Raw genomic sequence first — 24,550 nt, 5'->3', positions numbered from 1 at the left:
ATTCAGTTTATATGGTTTGATCGGTTTATATACTGAACCATATATATAAACCACAGTTTCTAAAAATAACATATATTCGCTTTATACTGTGTTACCAAATCAAACTAGTTTTTCTATTTCGATTTGGTTTGGTTTTAGTTGATCATGTTTTTACAGAATTGAACATCTTTCATTCAAATTACTAAATCCTGAATCTGAGTACTATAAAATATTCGGATATCCGGTCCATTCCATATTTAATGATGAGTCACATCATTTGCATTTAAACGATAAACAAACCGATTAATTTTTGTTGAGTTGTTTTTTACTTTAAAAAATGCTGGTTTTGATGTTTATAAAAATGCGGTGTTGCGTTGGGAAAAAAAATCATCTTTTGTTGGTTTTCAAATTCATCTTTAGTTGTTGTTTTCGGAAGTTTATATAAAGTCTCGTTTTATAGCTTAAAACTGTATTATATATTTGTTTGTAAATAAACGTTTTGGAAACTTGGGATGCTTCCTCCGTGGTTATTAACTTTATGCGGTGATATGAACATCAACAACATGATGACCAAGAGTCTGCAAGAGAGTGGATGTGTGATTCACAACAAGGGACCAATCGTGGCTAAAATTTGCAATTAGTAAGTTCAACCTTACTGGGACAGATAACTGAACTGGAAAGGAGCCACTAAGCAGCTGAAAGACTACTTGTTTTTTTTTATCAAGTCATTATGGAAATATATATCACAGATAGGGATACTAGTCACGTAAGTTCTTATACAGAACCATTAAAGAATAGCAGCAGATTGAGATTTCTACTAGTGATGACTCAAGAGTGTTGTAATAAGTTATATATTGAAATAATAATTCTTGCTTTGGTTTGATACAAAAGTTGTTGTTTCTATAAAAGGATTCGACTTTGGTGTCATTCATCTTTGTTGGATGTGTCTTGAGCTTCTTTTCTATTCATGCATAGAGATGAAGTAGCTCTCAATGTTTATTACTTCAAGAACCAAAGATCTTTCTCTTGTTATAAATATGATGATACAAATTACAAAACAATAATGACAATACATAACCAAACAGAAAAAAAAAACAGAGCATCCTCTGTTTTGTAACCGAATAACAAAAGGACCAGAAGAGATCAAAGACAGCACATTTCACTGATCATGTTGAAGCAATCCAGTATCTTTAAACTTCTCTTCCACTAACCCATCAATACGAGCAGCCATCTCCGGAGTCAGATAATTAGCCCAATCCCCAACCTTCCCTTTCCTAAAATAAGCACTATTCGCATAAACCGCAGGACGGTCCTCCCTCTCCTTATCTCCTTTATTAGCTTCAAGATTCTTCAACGTCTCGAAACTACAAAGCTTCACAACACTCTCAGCGACCCCTTTCTCCTCTTCCTCATCAGTAAACCCGTAACCCATGAACTCAGCCAGTCTCTTCACAAACTGCAAAGGGTTAGCTCTCATAGTCTCGTACCTAAGAAACAAGATCCTCTCGGGGTTCTCTTGGTAAGCCTTCCAGTAACCCAACACGTGATCAAGATAAGGACCGTACACAGACAAACCTTTACAGAACATATCAAAAGACTCTTCAAGACTCGCGAGCTGACCTTCTTGAGACTTCTCCTTGTGTAAGAAAGTCCACATGGAGATGAACGTGTCCTTAGGGTCTCTCCAGATGTAAACCATCTTGCAACCTGACTTCACTATCGAGTCCGGTAATGACCCGTTTGGGATATGGGTGGAGAATAGTGGGTTCTTTCGGTCTTGAAGGACGTCAACGGTCGGGTAAAACGCGAAGTCTATCTCCACGTAAGGAACGAACTCGTGAGGGTTACGTTTGAGGAGAGGGTTGGTGGCGTCGTCGAAGCGAGAACGGTTGACTATGGCGTACGTTAGGGCTTTGAGCCAGGTGGTGCCGGTTTTCGGGTAGCTGCAGACGAGGAAGTCGGTGGGTCGGGCTTGGAAATGGTCTTTGGCGTGGAGAAGGCCTTCGAGGAGACATTCTTGCCACCAGTGTCCGCCGTGTTGGACTAGGATCTCTTTGGGTCTCCAGCCTTTGCTCTTTGGGAGGGAAGCGATGAAGTCTTGGTACTTCTTCTGGGTCTTCTCGAACTCCGAGAGTTCGGGTTCGGAACCGTTCTGGGTTGTGTTTGGTTCCATTGTGGATGATCTCGAGATGTAGAAACAGAGGATGGATTGCGGAAGATGAATGATTGTATTTGAAACTTATATAATTGTGAAGTCTTGTTTGGTTGCTTTAAAATAGATTATTTATTTGTGGTTAGATGAATTGAATATTTTAATTATATGGGAGGGGAGAAGTGGTTGTTGTGGAACAACAAAAAAAAACACGTTTTAGAAATGGATTTGTAGGTAGAAGCTTGGTTGGTCTACCGAGGTCGGTCCACGTTGATCTCTAGCCCGATGAAGTTTCTGTGCATTCTCCATGCCCTGCAACACTTTAGTCTCTGATAAAATAACATTTTTCTCACTGAATTGTTAAGCCAGTGCAGCCCAAAAGGCCCATACCTATTTATGTATCACAAATTCACAAGTTTAACATATATTAAAATTTTTAACTAAATTAAAATATCATTTTAGTTTTATTCTATGTATATAATTTTAGATCCCACTATTTTAATTTTTAAGTAAAATGAAATAGTAATTTGAGTGTTAATATATTCATATTTAGATCTGTAAGGAGTAATTTTTAATATAATTTGTAAAACAACATTTATAGTTATTATATTAACTAACCTGTATTATAAAGAAACATTATAATTTTTCATAAATAATATTTTAATAATATACTAATCATTATGAGTTTAATATATATTGTGTTAACTTATAATATTTGTGTTTTACAGAATAACCAGTGTTCATATAAAATAATATACTAAATTAGTTATTATAAATTTAATTGTATTGCGTTAGTTTATAATATTTTTTATTTTACCAATAATCTATGTTCATTTAAAATTTTATTATGTGTAGTTAGTATAGTAAACGTCATCAGAGTATCGTTAACGACAGAGTTGTTAAGAGAAAAAAAAAGATTATTTATTGGATTTAACCGCTAACGCGAAGAAAGATCAGAAAGAAAAAGCACCTTTTACCTCCTCTGTATCGTCTTCAAATTTTCCCGCACTTTCCCCAACCGAAAGGAAGAATCTTTTCACTCTTTTTCCAGGAAAATAAAAAAGAATGAGATGGGAGAAGGTCCAACGTCAAGTGGGTCTCGCTGATTCCTCTTCTTCCGGGCCTGGAAAGAGATGGGGACACACTTGTAACGCCACAAAAGGAGGCAGATTTGTCTACGTTTTCGGTGGGTTTGGTAGCGACGGTCGCTTGACCAATCAAGTTCATGTCTTCGACGCTGGTGAGTGTTTCTTCGGATGATTCTCGTTGATGGGTTTTGCAAAAGTCTCAATCTTTATTTGATTTGTGTAGCGATGATGTCTAAATCTTTAGTGGGTTTTACAAAAGTCTCAATCTTTGTTTGATATGTGTAGCGGTAATGTCTATAATCTTTACAAAAGTCTCAATCTTTGGTACTGTTTTGAGAATCTTTGTTTGTTGGAAGAGATTCATTTGTGGCAGTTTCTTTGTTGTTGCAGAGAGGCAGATATGGACAGAGCCGATGATCAGAGGGGTACCACCCTCTCCGAGAGACGGTCACAGCTGCACAACAGTTAGGAATTACCTTTTTGTGTTTGGTGGTACTGATGGGAAAGATTATCTCAATGATCTGCATGTTCTAGATACTTGTAAGGCTCTTTCATCTCTTCTTCTTGTGTTTCTCTGGTTTGATCAAGACAATGCCTTGTGTTTAACTGTTCCTACTCTTTTCTTTGTGTGTTGTTAGCTTCGCATACTTGGCAATGCTTTGAAGTTAGAGGGGAAGAACCTTATACAAGAGAGGCTCATAGTGCAACGCTTCTTGGCAAATACATTTTTATATTTGGAGGCTGTGGGAAAGTTCCTGGTTTGGATGATGAAGTGTTCTATAATGACCTTTACATACTTGACACAGGTACAACACCTTCAAGCCTGCGCTTTTAAGTTGGTCTGGTTCTAGTTTTGTGTAATTATTGAACTGGCTTGAACCTTGTTTAGAGACTATCACGTGGCAACGAGCTTTAACAACTGGGACGCGTCCCTTTGAACGAGATGGCCACACTTGCTCAACCTGGAACAAAAAAATCATTGTATTAGGTGGTGAACATTTCGATGGCGATTATCTCTCCGATGTTCATGTCCTTGATACAGGTCCAAAACACCATTCTTGTATTATCACATCTTCTTTTAATGTGTATGTCTTACTGATACTTTCTGGTTCTGTACTTTCAGCTACGTTTGCATGGAAGCAGCTGAAAACTTCAGGGGAGGTGTTAACACCTAGAGGAGGTCATGTCACCGTTGCAATTGAGAGCAAGTTATTTGTGTTTGGAGGGTTTGCTGATACTCAGAATCTTTACAATGATCTCTATGTGCTTGATCTTGGTATGTTAACAGTGACCTCAATTGCTTTTATCTTGTCTTCTGTTATCTAATTAAAAGTATGCTTGTTTCTGTAGAAACGTGTGTATGGTCCAAAATAGCCATGGAAGAAGGACCATCTGCTAGATTCTCTGCTGCAGCAGCTTGCTTAGGTCCTTACAAGGCTGGTTCCTTTTTCTTCTTTGGTGGCTGCAACAATCTTGAGCCTTTGGATGACATCTACTACCTACACACAGGTTTTGTTTTTGATCTCTTTGTTGTTTATAGTGGTAACTATCCTCATAATCCTCTTTGCTTATGGTTAATAGATGGTGTATACGAGACACCAGGGAGGTTGTCTTCAAACAGACACCACAGCTCTGTTCAAACGGAAGGTCCAAGCTCTAGTAGTAGGCAAGTGTGTTGGTTTAGACTTATAGTTTCTCTTACAAGCGACATTTGTTCTAAAGCATTTTTTTATTTGTTGATTGTCATCAGAAAACGGACTGGTATGCTGGATGCTGATTGTGATGATAGAGCAAAGACGCAGAGAACTTTGAGCAAGGATTCTGCAGGTAGTAGCCAACAGGCTGATCCAATCGAGCCATTGAGAAATGAGATGCCAACAGACGTTGGTGGTGCTGCTGCTGAAGCTGATCCTGGAGGAGATCCATCGCCACAAACGCAAGGTGATTCATGAACAGATATGATTATCCTTCTTAAAGATTTGAGTACTAAGTTTTAACTTTATTCATCGTGTTGAACAGATGAAGGAAGAGTTGCTGCAGAAGATGCAGACGCAGAGCAATAACAGCTGATGCAGAAGAAAGTTTTGAGGATGTACAGTAGCAAGTAGATGAAGGGAGGGTTTGGTTTTAAAAGCTGTAAGTAGAAGAAAGTTGAGAGGATGGGAGTAGAAGAAGCTAAGTCTTGTGTTGATGCCTTTTGTTTTTGTTTTGTATACAAACAGCTTTAACTCTGTTGTTATTACCTTACTGGTTTCAGTTTGCAAGCAAAAGCTATGCCTTATGAAGTTAATTTTTCTTGTAACAAATCAAAACTTTGATTAGGACATGTAAACATATGCAAACAAAACAGAGTAGGTACAGCCGTACAGGTAAAGGCATTTAATTAGGGACCAAAATTAGTGTTGAGATGAAATATAAGTGTGGATTTTGATATATGTAATATGGTTCATGTGTTCAAAAAAAAAGTAATATGGTTCATAACAAAACCTCATTTGCATATATGTAATATGGTTCATAACAAAACCTCATTTGCTCAATGGAAAACAACCTCAATGATATGATTCATTCATAAATTTTAAGAAAAATGGTGTCAGTTATGGACTTTCATACAATAAAATTTTCATAAGTTTGGAGCCTTTATTTCACATAAATCTCTTTTTTTTCCTGAAAAACTTATTAATTAAATATTAATACAATTAATGAGAAATTGTGGTAAAAACGCATCAATGATAGTTTTATATACAAAAGATATTGTAAAATGTTTTTAGATTGAAATATTAAAATTCTGTATGAGTATCTTTCCATTTTTTTTCTTTTTAAAATATTTAACTATTTAGTTGATTTAATTGAATAATTAAGTTTGTATGTGATCTATTATGGTACATAATTAATATAAAGTCCAAATTTGATAATACCACAAGTACATGAAAGTTAAATCGAAATAGTAATTATTTTTAATAGCACAATTTTTAATTTTAAAAATAATTATATCACTACTCTATATTGATTTTCTTAATATATATAATATTTAAAATAGATAAAAATAACTTAAGAAAAATATTATTTTTAGTTTAGTTAAATGTATATAATTTTAAATTTTAGTATTAAATGTGTAAAATAAAGCGAAGTCGCCAATTTTGAATGTTAATATATTATTTAGTTCTGTATAGAGTAATCTTTATCCGTAAATTGTAAAACAATATTTACAGTTATTCTACTAACTAACCATAATAAAGTCGAATATAAGTTTTTTTAAAAAATTAATATTTTATAGTAAATAAGTTACTATAAATTTAATATGTATTTCTTTAGTTTATAATTTTTTTATTTATTTTACCAATAAACGTCATCAGAGTGTAGTTAGCTACCCATTGGACAGAGTTGATAAGAGGAGAAAAGATTACTCATTGGATTTAACCGCAAACGCTAAGAAAATATTGCGTTGGCGGTTACCATTGTTAAGAAGAAAAAAAAAAACTAAAACAGAGAAGCACCTTTTATCCTCTGTATCGTCTTCAATTTTCCCGCACTTTCCCAAACCCAAAGGAAAGATCTTTTTCCAGGAAAATAAAAAAGAATGAGATGGGAGAGGATCCAACGTCAAGTGGGTCTCGCTGATTCTTCTTCTTCCGGGCCGGGGAAGAGATGGGGACACACTTGTAACGCCATTAAAGGAGGCAGATTTGTTTACGTATTCGGTGGGTTTGGTAGCGACGGTTGCTTAACCAATCAAGTTCATCTCTTTGACGCTGGTGAGTGTTCTTCGGATAATGGGTTTTGCAAAAGTCTCAATCTTTGGTTCGTGCGGTAGACCCCATTCTTGATCTTCTTTGTTGGAACAGTCTCAGTTATGGCAGTTTTTTTTGGTTACAGAAACGCAGATATGGAGTGAGCCGGTGATCAGAGGGGTACCTCCCTCTCCGAGAGACAGTCACAGCTGTACAACGGTTGGGGATAACCTTTTTGTGTTTGGTGGTACTGATGGGAAACATCATCTCAATGATCTGCATGTCCTAGATACTTGAGAGCTCTTTCACTGATCAAGAAAATGCTTGTGTTTACTGTTTTGATTTTGAATCTAACTACTACTCTTTTCTTTCTGTGTTGTTTAGGTACACATACTTGGAAATGCCTTGAAGCTAGAGGTGAAGGACCTGAGGCGAGAGAGGGTCATAGTGCAACGCTTGTTGGCAAACACATTTTTGTATTTGGAGGCTGTGGGAAAATCTCTGGTTCGGATGATGAAGTATTCTATAATGACCTTTACTTACTCAACACAGGTACTACAGCCTCTTCAGGGCTGCGCTTCATAGTTGGTCTTGGTTCTAGTTTAATTGAACTGGCTTGAATCTTTGTTTTAGAGACTATCACGTGGCAACGAGCTGCAACAAATGGGAAGCCTCCCTCTGCGCGAGATGGCCACACTTGCTCAACGTGGAACAACAAAATCATTGTAGTAGGTGGCGAAGAATCTGAAGATTTGGATGACTACTATCTCTCAGATGTTCATATCCTTGATACAGGTCCTTGAATCACATCTTCTTTAATGATAATGTGTTTTATGTGTATGTCTTATTGTGTTCCTGGTTCTGTATCTTCAGATAAGTTTGTATGGAAGCAGTTGAAAACTTCAGGACAGCTGTTAACACCTAGAGCAGGTCATGTCACCGTTGCAATTGAGAGCAACTTGTTTGTTTTTGGAGGGTTTACTGATTCTCAGAATCTCTACAATGATCTCTATGTGCTTGATCTTGGTAAGTTACTACTACCTAAAGGCTTCGATTTGCTTTTATCTGTCTTCTGATATATTATTGTCGGTTTGTCTCTGTAGAAACGAGGGTATGGTCCAAGTTAATAGCCATGGAAGAAGGTCCATCTGGTAGATTCTCTGCTGCAGCAGTTTGTTTAGGTCCTTACAAGGCTGGTTCTTTTTTATTCATTGGTGGCTGCAACAAGAATCTTGAGCCGTTGGATGACATCTACTACCTACACACAGGTTTTGTTTTTGTTTTGTTTTGTACAAGGTTGCTAATTAGTACTCACCTAATCCTCTTTTGCTTATGGGCTAATATAGATGGTGTATACGAAGCACGGCTCGCTAAGACTCCAGGGAGGTTGTCTTTAAGGAAACAAATGAAGCTAAAATGCCAAGAGCAGAAGAGAGTAGCTGTGGATCAAGGGAAAACGGTGTTTCAAGCCAGGGTTACTGAAAGCTCCCCTTTAGGTTACACTATTGAAACGATCATTGATGGAAAGGTGCTCCGTGGTGTTTTGCTTTCAAACAGTCACGGCAGCTCAGGGAAAAGGCCTGCTGTGTCGGATGCTGATTTTGATCATAGAGCAAAAACACAGAGAACTTTGAGTAAGGATTCAGCAGGTGGTAGCCAACAACAAGCTGGTCCAGTGGATCCTTCTAAAGATCAAAACCCTTGTCAAATCGAAATGGTATGAAAATATTATCTCCAGCTATTTTGGAATGATGATGATGTTTCTTACCAGAATTAGTGTTGAATACTCTGCAGGACACTGTGAACAAAGACCCATCAGCACCGGTTACTCTTGATCAGGTGAATGTAGAGCCATTGAGAAATGAGATGTCAACAAACGACGTCGGTGCTGCTGCTGAAGCTGGTCCTGGAGGAGAATTATCGCCTCAAAAGCAAGGTGATTCATGAACAGACATGATTCAGTATAGTCCTTCTCTAAGGATTGTGTAATCAGTTTTAACTTTATTCATTTTGTGTTGAAAAGATGAAGGAAGAGTTGCTGCAGAAGATGCAAACGCAGAGCAGTAACAGCTGAAGTAGAAGAAAGTTGTGAGGATGTACAGTAGCAAGTAGATGAAGGGAGTTTTACCAAAAAAAAAAGTAGATGAAGGGAGGGTTTGGTTTTAAAAGCTGTAAGTAGAAGAAAGTTGAGGGTGGGAGTAGAAGAAGCTAACTCTTGTGTTGATGCCTTTTGTTTTTTGTTTTGTATATAGAGCAATACAAATAGCTTTAACTCTGTTGTTATTACCTTACTGGTTTCAGTTTGCAAGCAAAAGCTATACCTTATGAAGTTTATTTTTCTTGTAACAAATCAAAAATTTCATTAGGACATGTAAACATATGCAAACAAACAGAGTAGGTACAGCCGTACAGGTGAAGGCATTTAGTCATCTCGTGTCTCTGTTTCTTCAGGAATAAGTTTTGCCTTAGAGAAAGATTTGTTTATTGTAGTCTCTCTCTTGCATTCGTTTGACGTTGGTCTTTCTAATGACTGTAGACAGTAAATGTAAACACCATTGATCAATAATATGCGCATGTATGTATGTGTGTTTATGCTGATAAAGAGACAAAAATGCGATGATTACAAGTTTATGACAAATCATTAACGGCGTGAAACCATGTGCCTCGATAATTGATCATTCTTAGTCTTTGACCAAGACTACCTTTAACTTTACTTATGGCACAATTAAATTTGCATATAATATAGTAGTATAGCTTTGGAATTTGTTATCTGTGATGCCATCATTTCATGTATGATGCGTGCATTAATATACTATAGTTTACTGTATTCGCATACACGTATATACAGTTACAGAGATTCTGTATATACTAGTTTGGATCCAACGACAAAGACTAAATGCTAAAGAAAGTACATATATTAACTACGAAATAATCATATATTACCAACCGTAATTATTCCTCTGATGATCATATGATAATTCATAACCATTTTGTGTTGACGTGTGTCTAATTCTTTTGTTATTTAAGAAAACTCCTTTTAATGATTTTTCTTGCACCATTTTTTTTTATTTTGAGAAAGGGTTTAATTTTTCATGCACCATTCCTATGGGGTAAATCCTACAATTTTCAACAAGCATTGTTTTTATAAGAAAATATATTTTTTAAAGGTCAAAATGATTTCCAAATTCAAAAATATAGATCAGGTTAATGAAAAATACAAATTGTCTTCGTTGGCAACCCAACAACTAAAGCATGTACTCTCCAACTAATTTTGCGACTAATTAATATATTTAGTAAATGTACAGAAAACATATAAGTTTTACTTTCTTACAATACTTTTTATTTTCTAATTATATTGCTTTCAATCAGTTTCATGCAGTATAACCAATACAAAAATTGAAAGAGTTCCATTTTGAGAAAAACAGCAGTTTCTTGTTATAAAAATGATTGCACTATAATTAAGACTTTTCATATCTTCTGAGTGTTACAGCTCGAGACATACAAAAAATATTTCATTATTGTAAAGTTGAGCCGTAAATTCATTTTTAACAAATAAAGATTCTTCTTATTGAATCATTTAAAGCTAATGCTTTTTAGTGACTATAATACGTTTTATAAAGAGTGAGTTTTTTTAACCTATACTGATATCAATTTTTATAATTATGAGTTGAAAATGACAAGGAAAAAGAACAACAGGAATAAGGTGGTGAGATGAAAAAACTGGGGCATCTTGACGTCAAGAAACACTACTATATAGTAGTATAAAGAAAAAGGGAACATCGAAAATGACAAGTTTTCATTTCAATGAAAAGAAGAAAAGGACGACTTCTTACAAGAAACATAAACCAGGGAAGATGTTAATGTGTTCTACTTGGTTACACATTGTTTTGTTTTACTTACCTTTGCGGATGGGAATTTAATGCGATCCCGTGACTTCACCCGCAAAATTGATGACAAGTATTGCGATATTTTTTCTAACTAGATTCATGTATTGTACCTCAAACTTTTAGATTGAAAATGAAACACATCTGCTTCCATTTTATTACGGACCAAAATTAGTTTTGAAATGAAATATAAGTGTGGATTTTGATATAGTATGTAATACGGTTCATAACAAAACCTCATTTGCTCAATGGAAAACAACCTCACTGAGATGATTTATTCATAATTTTTAAGGAAAATGGTGTCAGTTATGGACTTTGATACTATAAAATTTTCTTAGGTTTGGGTAAATCTCTCATTTTTTTGAAAAACTTATTAATAATATTAATACAATTAATGAGAAACTGTGGTAAAAACTCATCAATGATAGTTTTAGATCTGTTTCATACATCAGCTGGTGACAAGAAATTAAGGTGAAAAGTAAAAAAAAAAAAGATGAAAGAAATGAAACATTATGTGGATATCTTGATGACCTGACACAAATGTCACATGTATTGATAGGGAAGTCAAACCAGATCAACTCACTCACATGCTTCTGCTAGATGGAGAGCCTCTGTATCTCCACACACCTCTCCTCCAATGTTTTTTATTTATCTAATAAATAATCTACCAAAAAATAATCTAAAATCTCTTGGGCTTTGGGAAAACTAAAGAGCAGAGAGGTAGGTTTTGTTTTTTTGCTAACATTTTTTTCTACAATTTTTTTAGAAAAAAAGAAAAACAAAGAATACTTCTATTTTCCAATAAGCATTATGTGGCTGTATTTCCGGTTTGTTCTCTGAGCAGTTACCAGTAAGTACAAAGAGAGAGAGAGAGAGAGAGGAACATTTAGTCTCTTCTTGGATCTGTAGTGAGATTCCTTTGTTCCTTTCTTTAATCTCCTCCTCTTCTTCATTCTCCTTCCTTTGGCTGTTTCTCTTCATCTGCAACTCTTCTTCTTCCCATTGGTTCTGTAACTTTTAAGGTACATTCTCAGTTTAAGACGGTTTTTTATTCAGACAAAGGGTCACACATGTTTTTCTAGTGTGTCTGTTCATCTTCTAAGTTAGATTCTTTGTAAGATTTAGATCTAATTACCAAAAGGGTTTTTCATCTCTCTTCCTTTTTTTTTTCCTTTTGTCTTGAGTGGAATCTGAGAATCTAGCTCTGTAATAAAGGTGGAAACTTTTGCTTTCCTTTTAGATCTGTAGGTGTGGGACTCAAAACTCTGTTTTTTAAAAAAGATTAATTTTTTTTTTTAAATTTAAATTTTGAGATCTTGAACGGCTTTCAAGTTTTTCTACAAAGAGAAAAAAAGGCTAAAATTTTGGAGTTTTAAATGATTATGGAAGGTTGCATCATTCTCGTCATGGCTTTTAATGGTGGTCACTGTTGAAATGATGGAGAAAGAAAAAGAAAGCTTTTAAAAGTCATCACTGAGGCTAAAAGTTAGGCTTTTTTGGAGATCAATAAAAGGGAAGAGAGCACAAGGCAACACAGAAGAAAGCTTCTAAGCCAAAAAAAAGAAGAGAACTTTATTTTCTTTGTTTTGTGGTTTGAAGAAAATGGCTGCAAAGCTTCTGCATTCATTGGCAGATGATAGTGCAGATCTGCAGAAGCAAATTGGTTGTATGAATGGGATTTTTCAGATCTTTGACCGTCACCATGTTCTCACTGGCCGAAGAAAGAGTCTTACTTTAGGTAAATATATTTGTTATTTTTTTAACACATTGTTTTGGTCACTATGGTTTGTGTCTTGTAGTCGTTGACTTATAGATATGGTCTATATATCTTCTTTAGTTAACCAAGTCTTGTGACATTATCAGAGATCTAATTTTCTGGTTTTGTTTCCTTTCTCAATGATGTTGATCTGCCAAATCTTTTGGTTAGATTTTTAGTTTTGGTAGATTTTTGACTTTTTATTAACCTTAGGCTCATCAAGTTCCAACCAAATGTGATAAATAAAAGTTTGACTTGCAATGCCTCATCGGTTGTTCCTTGTTTTAAGACTTTTGATTTGATCCTCAAGCTTTGTTTATTGCAGGTAATGGAAATGCAAATAGCATCATTTCTGAGAGAGACTCTGTTGATACATTTTATCAAGCAAAAGACACTGTAAGTTAATTTTAAGGTTCTCATTTGAGAAGAAGATGTGTTCTGCAAGATCCTAAGGCTGTTTGCATTGCAGTTTCAGGACGCAAACAATGTTGGGAATGTGAAAGAGAAGCAAAGGGTTTCAACAGAGTCATCAAGGGTTTCTTTCTCATCTTCTTGTTCCTCTTCCCCATCATCTCCTGAGTTGAATACAATACTTCAACCTGAAGCTTCTGCATATGACCAAGCCAATTTTCCTGAATCTCCTACAAGTGACCCTGAGATGACAGATGGGAATGGGTTTTCACAGCTAGGATTTGACCTCAGAGATGTTGTGAGAGACTCTATGTACAGAGACGCCAGAGGGCTTTCGCTCAAGACTCCTATGACCAAAGAGGAAGCAGTCAGACGCAGCAGCAGAAGAGAAGATTCTCCAAGGCCTTACGGTTTGAAGCAATCCGCACCTGCTGATCTCAACGAGTCCTTCCGGTTTCTAGCCAAGCTTAGAGAAACACCTCAACGTTATAACGAGGCTGGAGCAAAGGGTGCACCACCTCGTTACTCTGTTGATTCTCATGACACGCTGAAATCGAGACAGAAGCTGAAAGAGCTGCCTAGGCTTTCGCTGGATAGTAGAGAACGAGTGGTGAGATACTCCGTTGATGATCTTAAACCAGTTAAGCTTCCTGAGAGTTCAAGCAGCAGCAACAAGAAACGGCCTCCAAGTGTTGTTGCAAAGCTCATGGGTTTGGAGACACTGCCTGGTTCTCCAGTGGGTAGAGACATCCATAAGCTTGGTCTAAACACTTTTGACGACAGCAACGATCCATTCTCGAGATCTTTGAGGGAGAAAAACCTGAACCGTGCCATCCGGTTCTCTCCTAGCTCACCGAGAAGCTTGGGGAAGGACCCGTCTTCTCCAAGATGGAGAAACTCTGATATTGTCATGAAGCCTCTATCAAGCTCAAAGTTTCCCATTGAGCCAGCTCCGTGGAAGCAAGCTGAGAGAAACAGAGGTCTGCAGAAGCAGCCTGTGAAAGCAGCAGCACCGCCTGAAGTGGTGCCTAAGTTTCCTCCTACCGTGTACAGCGAAATGGAGAGGAGACTGAACGATCTTGAGTTCAAAGATTCAGGGAAAGATCTAAGAGCTCTTAAACAAATATTAGAGGCTATGCAATCAAAGGCGTTCCTGGACACAGAGAAACAACCACAATCCTCAATCTTGGCAGCTCAAAGAGACTATGAAAGAAATCAAGAAATGCCATCAAGAACGAGAGTTCCTTCATCTTCTCAGGTGTATCAATCTCCGATTGTGATAATGAAACCTGCCAAACTTGTTGAAAAGGCTGGTATCCCTGCGTCATCCCTTATTCCAATCCACAGTCTATCTGGTGGGCTTAATAAGATCCGTAGAGAGAAACCTGATGATAATAAAGGAGCTTCAACAAGTAGTAGTAGTAAACGTGTGACAAAAGAGCGTAGTCCTGGAAAGGGAAGAGCTGAATCATCATCATCTCTCAGCTCTGTTGATAAGAAAGCTCTGTCTTCTTCTTCAAAAAAGCCACGTCAGGTTTCCAAAGAAAGTAGTGCTTCAAAGAGTTCAGGCTCTGTAAGTCCAAGGTTGCAGCAGAAGAAGGCTGAGCATGACAAACGCTCACGTCCACCTACTCCTCCGTCTGATTCTACTAAATCAAGGAAACCATTGAACCGACAACTGGCTGAGTCTACTTCTCCTGGTGGCAGACGTAGTAGACCCAAGGCTCAGAAGAGTTTGCAGCAAAATGATGACCAAGCTAGTCAAGGTAGCAATGAATCTAGGACGTCTAGTCATGACATGTGTACTCCTTCTGAAGCAGAAGCCGCTACTGGTGCAGAACAAGCATCTGTAATCGAGGCAGCCAAAGCTGTAGTCTCTAACCTAATGCAGAATGTGAGTGTCTCCTTAACATGTCTTAAGTGTTTGGTGTGAAATGATTTTGAGTTTTGTGTTTTGCTTCTTTTGGTGTTTTCAGAAATCTAGTCCAAGGTTTAGTGAAGATGGATCATCAGCAAACCTATCACTAGTTGCTTTGGAGCATCCAAGTCCTATTTCTGTTCTTGACACCTCAATTTACAGAGAGATGGAACCATCTCCTGTGAAGACACAAGGTAGTAAACTGATTCTATCTCTACTCTTCTAATGAGGATTTGAATATTCAGTTTCCTTCCACTGACTCAGAACTGATCATGTCATTAGGTTATGTTGTTGCTCATGACTCTGGTGATGAACATTATGAGGACCAGTGGAACCCAGCGTACAGTTTCTCTGAAACAACATCAACCTTTTCCCCAGAGATAAACCGGAAGAAGCTTCAAAACGTTGAGCACTTGGTTCAAAAGCTCAGACGTCTGAACTCTACCCATGATGAAGCCAACCAAGACTACATTGCTTCCCTCTGTGAGACCTCAGTTCCCAACACCGATCACAGATACATCTCCGAGATTCTACTAGCCTCAGGTCTTCTGCTCCGAGATTTTGGCTCAGGATTAACAACGTTTCAGCTACACCCTTCAGGACATCCGATCAACCCGGAGCTGTTCTTTGTTCTTGAGCAGACTAAAGGAAGCAGCACAACACATCTGCTACAGAAAGAAGAAAGCAAGGTTATGAACAAGGAGAAGCTCAACCGCAAACTTGTGTTTGACACGGTTAATGAGCTTCTTGTGGAGAAGCTAGCATCGGTTGAAGCCACAACGAATCCGTTGATGAAGTCATCTGCTAAGAAAACCATGAGCGCTCAACAGCTACTGAAAGAGCTGTGTTCAGATATAGAATCACTGCAAAGACAAGCCACGAAGAGATCTGAAAACTTCTTGTTGGAGGAAGAAGATGATTTTCTGAAGAGTATACTTGCGGAAGATGTGATGATTCGGTCAGGGAACTGGGTGGACTTCAGTGGAGAGGTCTCAGGGTTGGTGCTGGATGTGGAGAGGCTTGTTTTCAAGGATTTGGTGAATGAGATCGTGCATGCAGAAACTAGCCGTTTGCAAGCAAAGTCAGGAAGACGAAGAACGCTTTTTGCAGAACAGTAGCTAAGATCTGTTTGAAGAAACACTAATTATATATATACTCTATTGTCTTTTTCTTTTGCCCTGCTGATTCGCATGTTCGGTTTTGGTTCTTCAGTACTATTATACAGCAGGATGATAATAATCATATGGTGTGTTATGTAATAACTGGAGTTCTTGAGATGGTTATTTGAAATAACTGTAAATCAGAGTATAGAGTAAGAAACAATGTTTTGGTATGAGGGTATGGATCCATTCAACTTGTTGTTGGAAAGATCAAGAAGGTGGATGCTGCTTAGGCCACACAACTGTCGAGGAATACGGCCTGTTAAATTATTCCCGCGCATAAGAAGAATACCAATAAGTGAACATATAAGTAACGAAATTTAGTAAAATAGACTGCTAGACAAGACTTTTGTTGAAGTATCCACCAGGACTGTGTGTTAGGTTCAATGAATTAACTTCTAACCTCGAAAGATATAGAGGAAAAGCTTAATGATCATAGAATTGATGATGTGGCTCCCTTCGATTGTTTAAAGCCCTAAGCAATGGATTGTAACTTGTACTTGTAAAAAGGCGCCAATGATAGGAACCAAACACAAGTTATGATTTGGTCTTTAATTGTTACAACAAACAGGAGGTTTTGCGGGTGAACAGAAACAAAATTTTCAACAAACAATGGTTTACCACAACAATAGCCTCACTCTCTGGATGAAAGCATCAACCATGCAGAACCAAAATCTGCTCCAAGGTGAATCAAAATAGAGAGATGCAAACACTCCAACAAATAATGTGACATAGGCTGCAGCAAAACTCCAGTAGAAAGACTCCATGTCAATTTTGCTTTCTTCGTCTTTCACTACGTTATCTGCTGGAGTGTGAATTGAGTTACCATCGTCGCAGCTTGTGTTGGTTGATTGTCCACATAGAAGAGGATTCCCTAAGAAGCTTCGTGCATCAAAGGTGTTAAACTGCTTTCCTTGTGGAATGACTCCTGATAAGTTGTTGTATGACACATTGAAGACAGCCAGGTTGCTCAGCTCAGATAGTTGTGATGGGATCTCTCCTTGTAATCCGTTGAAAGAAAGATCAAGGCTCTCCACGTTCTTCAGACCTGAAAAGCTTTTCGGTATCCCACCTGATAATTTATTGTGAGAAAGATTGAGAGCATGTAGTTGGTGAAGACCACCAAGCCAAAACGGGATCTCACCACTCAGCTCATTTTCCGAGAGATCCATCCCAAACAATAGTCTGAGGTTTTCACCCATGTAGGGATCATACCGGTGCTTTGTTGCAAACTCAAATTTGGTCGGGGTGGATAACTCAGGGAAGGGTAAGTAAAACGGATCCAGCACAAGAAGAGAAACGAAACATCTTCTTCCGACACCACATTTTGTGGTATTATTAATGTGATCCTGTTCCAGTTCAAAACCAATCTTGAAGTTACCAAACCTTTTACCAAAGACTAAATCAATATATCGTAACGCATCCTGATCTTGTCCTACACCAAACGATGTGTTGCCAACGCATGAAGGTATGGATCCATTTAGCTTGTTGTTGGCAAGATCAAGAATGTGGAGGTTGCTTAACCCACACAACTGTCTAGGAATACCGCCTGTTAATCTATTCCCTCGGAGGAGAAGAGTATGGATGTTTTGGGCCTTGGTGAACTTCGGAATGCTCCCAGACAATTTGTTGTTTCTCAGATCAACTACAGGGACATTCTTTAGTAATCCGTCCGGAATGGCCCCTGATAAGTTATTGTCTTGAAGGAGCAATACGATCGGCTTCATGGATTTAAAGTGTTGGGGTATGTCTCCAGATAAAATGTTTGAAGAGAGGTCCAGTAGATTGAGAGTGGATGTATTGAACAATGAGGTTGGTATGTTGCCTTCTAACGAGTTGTTTGAGAGAAGTAGTCCAATTATGGATGGAAGCTGGCCGATCCAGCTTGGAATAGCACCTGTGAGATTGTTGTTGGAAATGTCTAGAAGTACCAAGGACTCCATGCTACGTAAGCCTTGCCCAATATTTCCTGTGAACTGGTTGTTATTCATTAACAGCTCTGATATATTATAAAATAATACTCCTTGGGGAAAAACCTCTCCACTGAGTCTGTTATGTGACAGCTTCAAACTTTCAATGTAATAACATTCCTTTAAAAAGCCTCTTGGTATCTTCCCATGGAATCTGTTGTGAGATAGATCCATGAATAAAATGTTTTTCATGTTGCTCAGAGAAGCTGGTAGATTTCCTTGGAAACTGTTACTCGATATATTTATAAACAGTAACCGAGGAAGTATCCACCCAATGTTCTCAGGAAACAAATGATTTAATTCATTCATCGACACGTCCAGGAAAGCCAGACCGTGAGTAGATTTTGGTAGCTGAAAGCTTGTGAGATGATTGTTCTGTAGCCGCAAAACTTTGAGTTGGGTATTATTTTCCATTAGCCAAGAAGGAAAAACTCCGTATATTTTATTGTCGGATAGATCAACGTGACGCAAGCCTTTCTGTTGTAGGAGAAAATGAGGAACCTTGTCCAAGTTGCAAGAACCTAGTACAATAGCGTTTAGCTGAAATTTTGGCTTCCAAGAACCTTGAGACTCTACTACTTGGAGTGAGTTGGATTTTGAACCGAGTTTTAATACCCTAAGCTCTGAGAGGTTTGCAAGCGAACTAACTGAAAAGAAGCCTTCAAAGTTGTTATCAAACAATGATAAGTACTCGAGCGATTCAAGGTTACTGAGAGAAGATGGTATCTTCCCAGTCATTTGATTTGATGAGAGAGCAAGAACTCGAATTCCACTCAAGCTAGTTAAACATGAGGGAAACTGGCCAGATAGTTTGTTTCTACTTAAGTCAAGCTCTTGCATATTCTTCAGGTTGCAAATCCCTAAGGTAACCAAACACAGAAGCCTAAGTCAATATACATGATGAACGTCATTTCTACCACAACTTCTTTTAAATCAAATAGTGAAATACTTGAGTAAACTTGCCTTGCGATTCTATTGTGCCAGAAAATTCATTGTCACTTAGATCCAGAGCTTTTAACTTCATCATGGTAGATAGCTCTGCCACACAAAGTTAAATAGTTTTAATACGAACAAGTTCATCTGCAAATTTGTTATGACGAACAAGATGTATTTCATGGCCAGACACTTACTAGGACTAGATGTCCAACTCCCTTATTAATATGATATTTTACTATTTGAACCTAAGCCTTCATGGATTTGTTTAGGAGGCCATATATAAAGTGTACTTTGATACTATTTATACATTAGATTTTCTTTGTCTACTATTGTAATGTGGGACTCGAATTTCATATTTATCCTAACCAAACCTATTTTTCTAACACATAGCTTTCATTCATAAAAGAAGTTAGTATAAATCCTAACAAAACCAATCAAACAATGTTGCAAGTGGTCATCTCTATTATTAAAAAAAAATTACCCAATAGAAAATAGGGAAAATTTGAAGAAATACACTAAAATAAGAAAATAATTTGAAAATTATACATTTATTTAAGTTTTTGGAAAAATACACTTATATACATATAAATTTGGGATAATTTGCAAAATATCCTATTTAGGATTTGAAATTTGAAAACTGCTTTTTCTATTTTACCTTTTGAAAAATACACTTCTTTGATTATGAAATGACTTGTTAACCCAAGATATTTCAATAATTTATATATTAATTCAAAAATAATAAATAAATTCGTAATTAATAAAAATAATATCATTAAAATTATTTTGTTTAAGATAAATATGTGTTGAGATAAATATGTTATTTTATCATTTAAATTTTATAATAACAAAGATAAATATGTGAATTATGATTTGTTTAGACTTTATCATGAAGTTTATACATATTCCCTTTATTTTATTTTCTTCTACTTATATAAATAAGAAAAGAGTTACGTTGTTAAAGAATAATAAGTTAGGTTTGTCACTTTATCGCTACAAATTTTCGTCTTCTTTGAAATTGTTATCTATTTGAACCAAGTAAGTTTTAATATTTTGTGTTCACATATGTGTTTATTTTTTATGTTTACCGTTTCTATGAGACCAATTATTTTTGATGTTTACCATTCCCATAAAACCAATTATTGATGTGTCGTGTATGTGTAGTTTTGTGCAACGTTTTACAAAAAAAAAATGGAAGGATTCATTAGGGAACAGTCCATGAATATTCTCATAGATTGAACCTTTGAATATGAAAAGAAATTACAGTGATTATTATGCATCGGTTTGTTCTTCTTCTTTTTATGTGTGATGAGAATCCTATAAATTTGTTTAAGCCAATGATTTGATTTATATATCTTACAACTTTTTTTATTTATGTTATTTATATAGAGATGGAGTACAGGATTCAAAAGGGAAGTACAAGAAAAAGAAAAGCAGAGGAAGAACAAACACATACCAACAGTTTAAAGTCACAGAAAACAAATGGTGTTGCTTGCATTGAAGTTTTATCGAAAGATTACTTTCATGCGTATATGAAAGAGTTGGAAGAGATTGTGAACAATGGATTCACAAAGTTTAATTCTGAAATTTCTAGCCTAAAAATTAAGTTCAATCATGTCGACAAAAACTTTGAAAGTTTTAAAAAGTATGCAAAACTATTATCTTTGAAAGATTATTGTTGTGAAGTTATGGTGATTGTAATGTTTTTTTTGCAGACAATGGAAAAAGACCCGAAGACAGAATCTACAGATTTCTCAGAGGAATCTGTAGACTATGTTTCTGTCTTCGGGTTTTTTTTCCATTATCTGCAGAAAACTTACAATCACCGTAACTTCACAATAATAATCTCTCAAGGTTAATAACTTTGCTTACTTTTTTAAAACTTTCAAATTTTTTGTCGATATGATTGAACTTAGCTTTTAGGCTAGAAATTTCAGAACTAAGCTTTGTGAATCCATTGTTCACAATCTCTTCCAACTCTTTCATATACGCATGAAAGTAATCTTTCGATAAGACTTCAATGCAAACAACACCATTTGTTTCTGTGACTTTAAACTGTTGGTATGTGTTTGTTCTTTCTCTACTTTTCTTTTTCTGTTACTTCCCTTTTGAATCTTGTACTCCATCTCTATATAAACAACATAAATAAAAAAAGTTGTAAGATATATGAATCAAATCATTGGCTTAAACAAATTTATAGGATTCTCATCACACACAAAAAAAGAAGAAGAACAAACCGATGCATAATAATCACTGTAATTTTTTTCATATTCAAGGGTTTAATCTATGAGAATATTCATGGGCCGTTCTCTATTGAATCCTTCCATTTTTTCCGTAAAACGTTGCGCAAAACTACACACACGACACATCAATAATTGGTCTTATGGGAATGGTAAACATAAAAAAAAATTGGTCTTATGGGAAAGTTAAACATCAAAAATATACACATATGTGAACACAAAATATTAGAACTTGGTTCAGGTAGATAACAATTTCAAAGAAGATGAAAATTTGTAGCGATAAAGTAACAAACCTAACTTGTTTTTTTTTAACAACGTAACTCCTTTTTTGTTCATATAAGTTGAAGAAAATAAAATAAAGGGAAATATGTATAAACTTCATGATAAAGTCAAAATAAATCATAATTCACATATTTATCTTTGTTATTACAAAATTTAAATGATAAAATAACATATTTATCTCGACACACATATTTATCTTAAACAAAATAATTTTAATGATATTATTTTTATTACTTACGAATTTATATATTAATTTCGAATTAATATATTAATTATTGAAATATCTTGGGTAAACAAGTCATTTCATAGTTAAAGAAGTGTATTTTTCAAAAAATAAAATAGAAAATGCAGTTTCCAAATTTCAAATCATAAATAGGGTATTTTTCTAATTATCCATAAAAAATACCCCTAAATTTTCACACTTATTTATACTTTTACGCCACTTAGGCATGGGCGTTCCGGTCTTCGGCTCAGGTTCGGGTCGGTTTCTTTCGGTCTAGGTTCTTTCGAATCTTAAATATTTGGACCCAACAGGTACTTCTAAATTTTCGGTCCGGGTTCGTGTCGGTTCTTCTCGGATCTGGGTGAGTTCGGGTCTATAATTAAAATACTTGTAAAATACCCATAATTTTTCAGATCTATATCGGGTCCGGATCGGGTTCGGGTATTTAAGATCTAAAACACACAACAAATACACAAATTTAGTCAAAATATGTTATGTATATCTAAAATCTTACAAAATAACTTAAAATAAATTATTAAAAATTAAAAGAAAAAAATTTGAATTTTACATTTAAAACTTCGTATTATTTGAAAGTGTTACAAAAAATAATAACAAAGATTGTTAACAAAAATATATTTCAACTCAATTATAAAATAAAATATAGAAAATAGAACATAACAAAACATAGTTTTGGATATTCATGTTTTTAAGTCGGGTATGAATCGGTTCTTGTCGGGTCGGATCTATTCGGGTCGGTTTTTTCGGGTCTGGGTCTATTTGGGTCGGTTCTTTTCGGGTCCGGGTCTATTCGGATAGGAAATTTTTGGACCCAACATGTACTTTTAAACGTTCGGGTCGTTTTCGGTTCGGGTATTTTCGGGTCGATTTCGGGTCGGATCTTCGAATCCAAGTTAAAATACCCAGGCCTAACGCTACTAACAATTAACTAAACTATCTATTTAATTAAATCTTTGTTTTTTCAGATAGACTAATGTGTTTTCTTTAAAAATACATATTTGTATCATTGTCTTTTTCTGTTTATTACTACATTTTCCTTAATCTGATTTTACCTAAAAAAGAAACAAGGATCTATTAATCTTTCCAAACAAACAAAATCAATAATTCAAAATTCAAACCAAAATATAATTTTAGTCCATGTATACATAATCAACAAAAAATCTTTACTATAGCAATAAGATATAGAAACTAAAATACCAAAACAATTGTAATATTACCTATTATTAAATTAGAAATTGCTTAGGTCAATTAAACAACATAATTAAAAAAATCTAAAGAAAAAAAAGTAAATGGAAGTTATCTACTAGGTCAATTAGTTGTTGAACATATAATCAGATTTCAGATTTGACGGGTTTTTATCAAGTTTTTATATAATGGTTCCTTTCTAAAACTCAAACCAGAGTACATATAAATTATCGGATTTACCAATTTAACTTCGGATCTGAATCGAGTTTTAAAACACTAATTATTTTACAACAACTGTGTAATACAAATATAACGCTAGTATAAATAAACCTTAAAATTGAATATACTTTCGCGGTTGCGAGGATCAAAGTCTAGTTGAATATATTAAACCACAGCGTAGAAGAAAAAAACATTTATGGATAAGTACCTATTAAAGGTATGGTGCCATTAAATCTGTTAAGACTGAGGTCCAGCAGCTCCAAATTCATCAAATCCTGAAGTTCTGGAAGGGAGTCCAAAGAATACAAGAATGACACAGTTTGAAAATAAGACATAGCATTATAACCTGAATTGATCAACCAAAATATACCGTTAGCATGAAGAGGACCATCCATGTAGTTATCCCGGAGAAAAAGAGTTGTAAGTGATGTAGCGGCATTAAGAAACGGAAAGATGTTGTTGTTGAATTTATTTGAAGAAAGATCCAGAATCTCCAGGTTTCTTAATCTCCCTAAGCTTTTATAACCTGGCAAACAAAGCCATATAAATTATTTAGAGAAGTAGACCCCTAACGCAAGGAAAGGATCAAAGTTGCAATAGCAAAAAAATGGGTTAAAATAAGTACCTTCAACATCATCAAAGAAGCCAGAAAATTGGTTGTTTGTCTCTTCATGGAATCCTCTCTCTTCTATCGGGTGTAAGTTGCTGAATCTGGACTTGGATAAGTTGAGACTTTGAACTTCTTCAAAGGGATGCAGCAAAGAAAGATTCAGGAGAGAACTCTGTTTGAGTTTCAGTTCACCAAAGGCAATCTCGGTTACCCGTTTGCTTGTTTGGTTGCACATAACGCCTTTCCACTGGCAGCAGTCGCTCGTTGTGTCATCATCAGTCCAAGAAGGGAGAACATTTTCTTCCTTTGTCTCCAACTCCACTTCTTTAGTAATTGAGATGATGTATTTCTTGAGCTCTAACAAAGCCTTCCTTTCTTTTTCAACACAGCTTTTGTATCCATGTAGCTGCTGCCCCAACAGTAAGATCACACATATCAAGTAGTTTCTCAAGAACACCATTTCAAATAAAAAACAATAAATAAATGAAAGAAAATCAAAGGACGGTTTGTTCAATGCAAATACCTCTTCATCTACAAGTTTGTTTTTATTCTTGCAAATTTGCCGTGGAAAACAACAAGCGAAATGCATAATTGAGGTCCCAGTGGTAGCGTACGTGATCACACTGCCATCTGTCGTTTATTGTAAGTAGTTTGGTCTCTGTTGAAAATGTGTGGTCAGCATCTTTTACGTCGACCAAATAAGCTTTTATGTCATAGATGGCTTAGTACCATGAAATAAAGTTTGTTGATATGAACACAGAGCTCCAAAACGGTGTCACTCAGAAAAATGAAGT

At 35.8% G+C, this 24,550-nt stretch overlaps 5 protein-coding genes across 5 annotated transcripts; 3 read left to right on the top strand and 2 right to left on the bottom strand.

Moving 5' to 3' along the window:
• Positions 1–982: 982 nt before the first annotated feature.
• Positions 983–2,254, bottom strand: LOC108820205 (cytosolic sulfotransferase 16). Its single transcript, XM_018593182.2, has one exon. It carries the CDS (start codon positions 2,150–2,152, stop codon positions 1,139–1,141), a length of 1,014 nt encoding a protein of 337 aa, XP_018448684.1. The 5' UTR covers positions 2,153–2,254; the 3' UTR covers positions 983–1,138.
• An 819-nt stretch (positions 2,255–3,073) lies between these two features.
• Positions 3,074–5,484, top strand: LOC108841201 (uncharacterized). The gene is made up of 9 exons (XM_018613980.2): positions 3,074–3,371; positions 3,610–3,759; positions 3,858–4,025; positions 4,109–4,261; positions 4,343–4,495; positions 4,570–4,728; positions 4,801–4,885; positions 4,970–5,160; positions 5,239–5,484. The coding sequence occupies exons 1-9, from the start codon at positions 3,197–3,199 to the stop codon at positions 5,280–5,282; spliced, it is 1,278 nt and encodes a 425-aa protein (XP_018469482.1). The 5' UTR covers positions 3,074–3,196; the 3' UTR covers positions 5,283–5,484.
• A 1,199-nt stretch (positions 5,485–6,683) lies between these two features.
• Positions 6,684–9,252, top strand: LOC108841072 (uncharacterized). Its single transcript, XM_018613855.2, has 9 exons — positions 6,684–6,971; positions 7,093–7,242; positions 7,332–7,499; positions 7,581–7,742; positions 7,821–7,973; positions 8,051–8,215; positions 8,294–8,664; positions 8,742–8,883; positions 8,971–9,252. Exons 1-9 carry the CDS (start codon positions 6,797–6,799, stop codon positions 9,012–9,014), a joined length of 1,530 nt encoding a protein of 509 aa, XP_018469357.2. The 5' UTR covers positions 6,684–6,796; the 3' UTR covers positions 9,015–9,252.
• Positions 9,253–11,512: 2,260 nt separating this feature from the next.
• LOC108842571 (protein LONGIFOLIA 1) lies at positions 11,513–16,249 on the top strand. Its single transcript, XM_018615541.2, has 6 exons — positions 11,513–11,853; positions 12,221–12,569; positions 12,913–12,983; positions 13,057–14,892; positions 14,975–15,110; positions 15,199–16,249. Exons 2-6 carry the CDS (start codon positions 12,434–12,436, stop codon positions 16,032–16,034), a joined length of 3,015 nt encoding a protein of 1,004 aa, XP_018471043.1. The 5' UTR covers positions 11,513–11,853; positions 12,221–12,433; the 3' UTR covers positions 16,035–16,249.
• Positions 16,250–16,693: 444 nt separating this feature from the next.
• On the bottom strand, positions 16,694–24,345 carry LOC108842572 (receptor-like protein 15). Its single transcript, XM_057000469.1, has 5 exons — positions 23,772–24,345; positions 23,517–23,672; positions 23,355–23,429; positions 19,006–19,084; positions 16,694–18,929 (listed from the first exon to the last, which is right to left on the bottom strand). The coding sequence occupies exons 1-5, from the start codon at positions 24,343–24,345 to the stop codon at positions 16,694–16,696; spliced, it is 3,120 nt and encodes a 1,039-aa protein (XP_056856449.1).
• Between the last annotated feature and the right edge of the window lie 205 nt (positions 24,346–24,550).

The sequence above is a fragment of the Raphanus sativus genome, chromosome 2, assembly GCF_000801105.2.
Source record: "Raphanus sativus cultivar WK10039 chromosome 2, ASM80110v3, whole genome shotgun sequence".
Lineage (NCBI taxonomy): Eukaryota > Viridiplantae > Streptophyta > Magnoliopsida > Brassicales > Brassicaceae > Raphanus > Raphanus sativus.
This window is presented reverse-complemented; position numbering and strand designations above follow the sequence as displayed.

Bases quoted from the DNA above. Each gene is read 5' to 3' on its own strand.
- LOC108820205 (XM_018593182.2), bottom strand. From the start codon at position 2,152: ATGGAACCAAACACAACCCAGAACGGTTCCGAACCCGAACTCTCGGAG.
- LOC108841201 (XM_018613980.2), top strand. From the start codon at position 3,197: ATGAGATGGGAGAAGGTCCAACGTCAAGTGGGTCTCGCTGATTCCTCT. The intron at 3,760-3,857 runs GTAAGGCTCTTT...GTGTGTTGTTAG, and splicing joins TCTGCATGTTCTAGATACTT to CTTCGCATACTTGGCAATGC. The intron at 4,496-4,569 runs GTATGTTAACAG...TTGTTTCTGTAG, and splicing joins TCTCTATGTGCTTGATCTTG to AAACGTGTGTATGGTCCAAA.
- LOC108841072 (XM_018613855.2), top strand. From the start codon at position 6,797: ATGAGATGGGAGAGGATCCAACGTCAAGTGGGTCTCGCTGATTCTTCT. The intron at 6,972-7,092 runs GTGAGTGTTCTT...TTTTGGTTACAG, and splicing joins AGTTCATCTCTTTGACGCTG to AAACGCAGATATGGAGTGAG. The intron at 7,243-7,331 runs GAGAGCTCTTTC...TGTGTTGTTTAG, and splicing joins TCTGCATGTCCTAGATACTT to GTACACATACTTGGAAATGC.
- LOC108842571 (XM_018615541.2), top strand. From the start codon at position 12,434: ATGGCTGCAAAGCTTCTGCATTCATTGGCAGATGATAGTGCAGATCTG. The intron at 12,984-13,056 runs GTAAGTTAATTT...TTTGCATTGCAG, and splicing joins TTTATCAAGCAAAAGACACT to TTTCAGGACGCAAACAATGT. The intron at 15,111-15,198 runs GTAGTAAACTGA...TCATGTCATTAG, and splicing joins ATCTCCTGTGAAGACACAAG to GTTATGTTGTTGCTCATGAC.
- LOC108842572 (XM_057000469.1), bottom strand. From the start codon at position 24,345: ATGCATTTCGCTTGTTGTTTTCCACGGCAAATTTGCAAGAATAAAAAC. The intron at 23,673-23,771 runs GTACTTATTTTA...TTTGTTTGCCAG, and splicing joins CTTCTTTGATGATGTTGAAG to GTTATAAAAGCTTAGGGAGA. The intron at 19,085-23,354 runs GTACTTATCCAT...TTTGTGTGGCAG, and splicing joins TGGCACCATACCTTTAATAG to AGCTATCTACCATGATGAAG.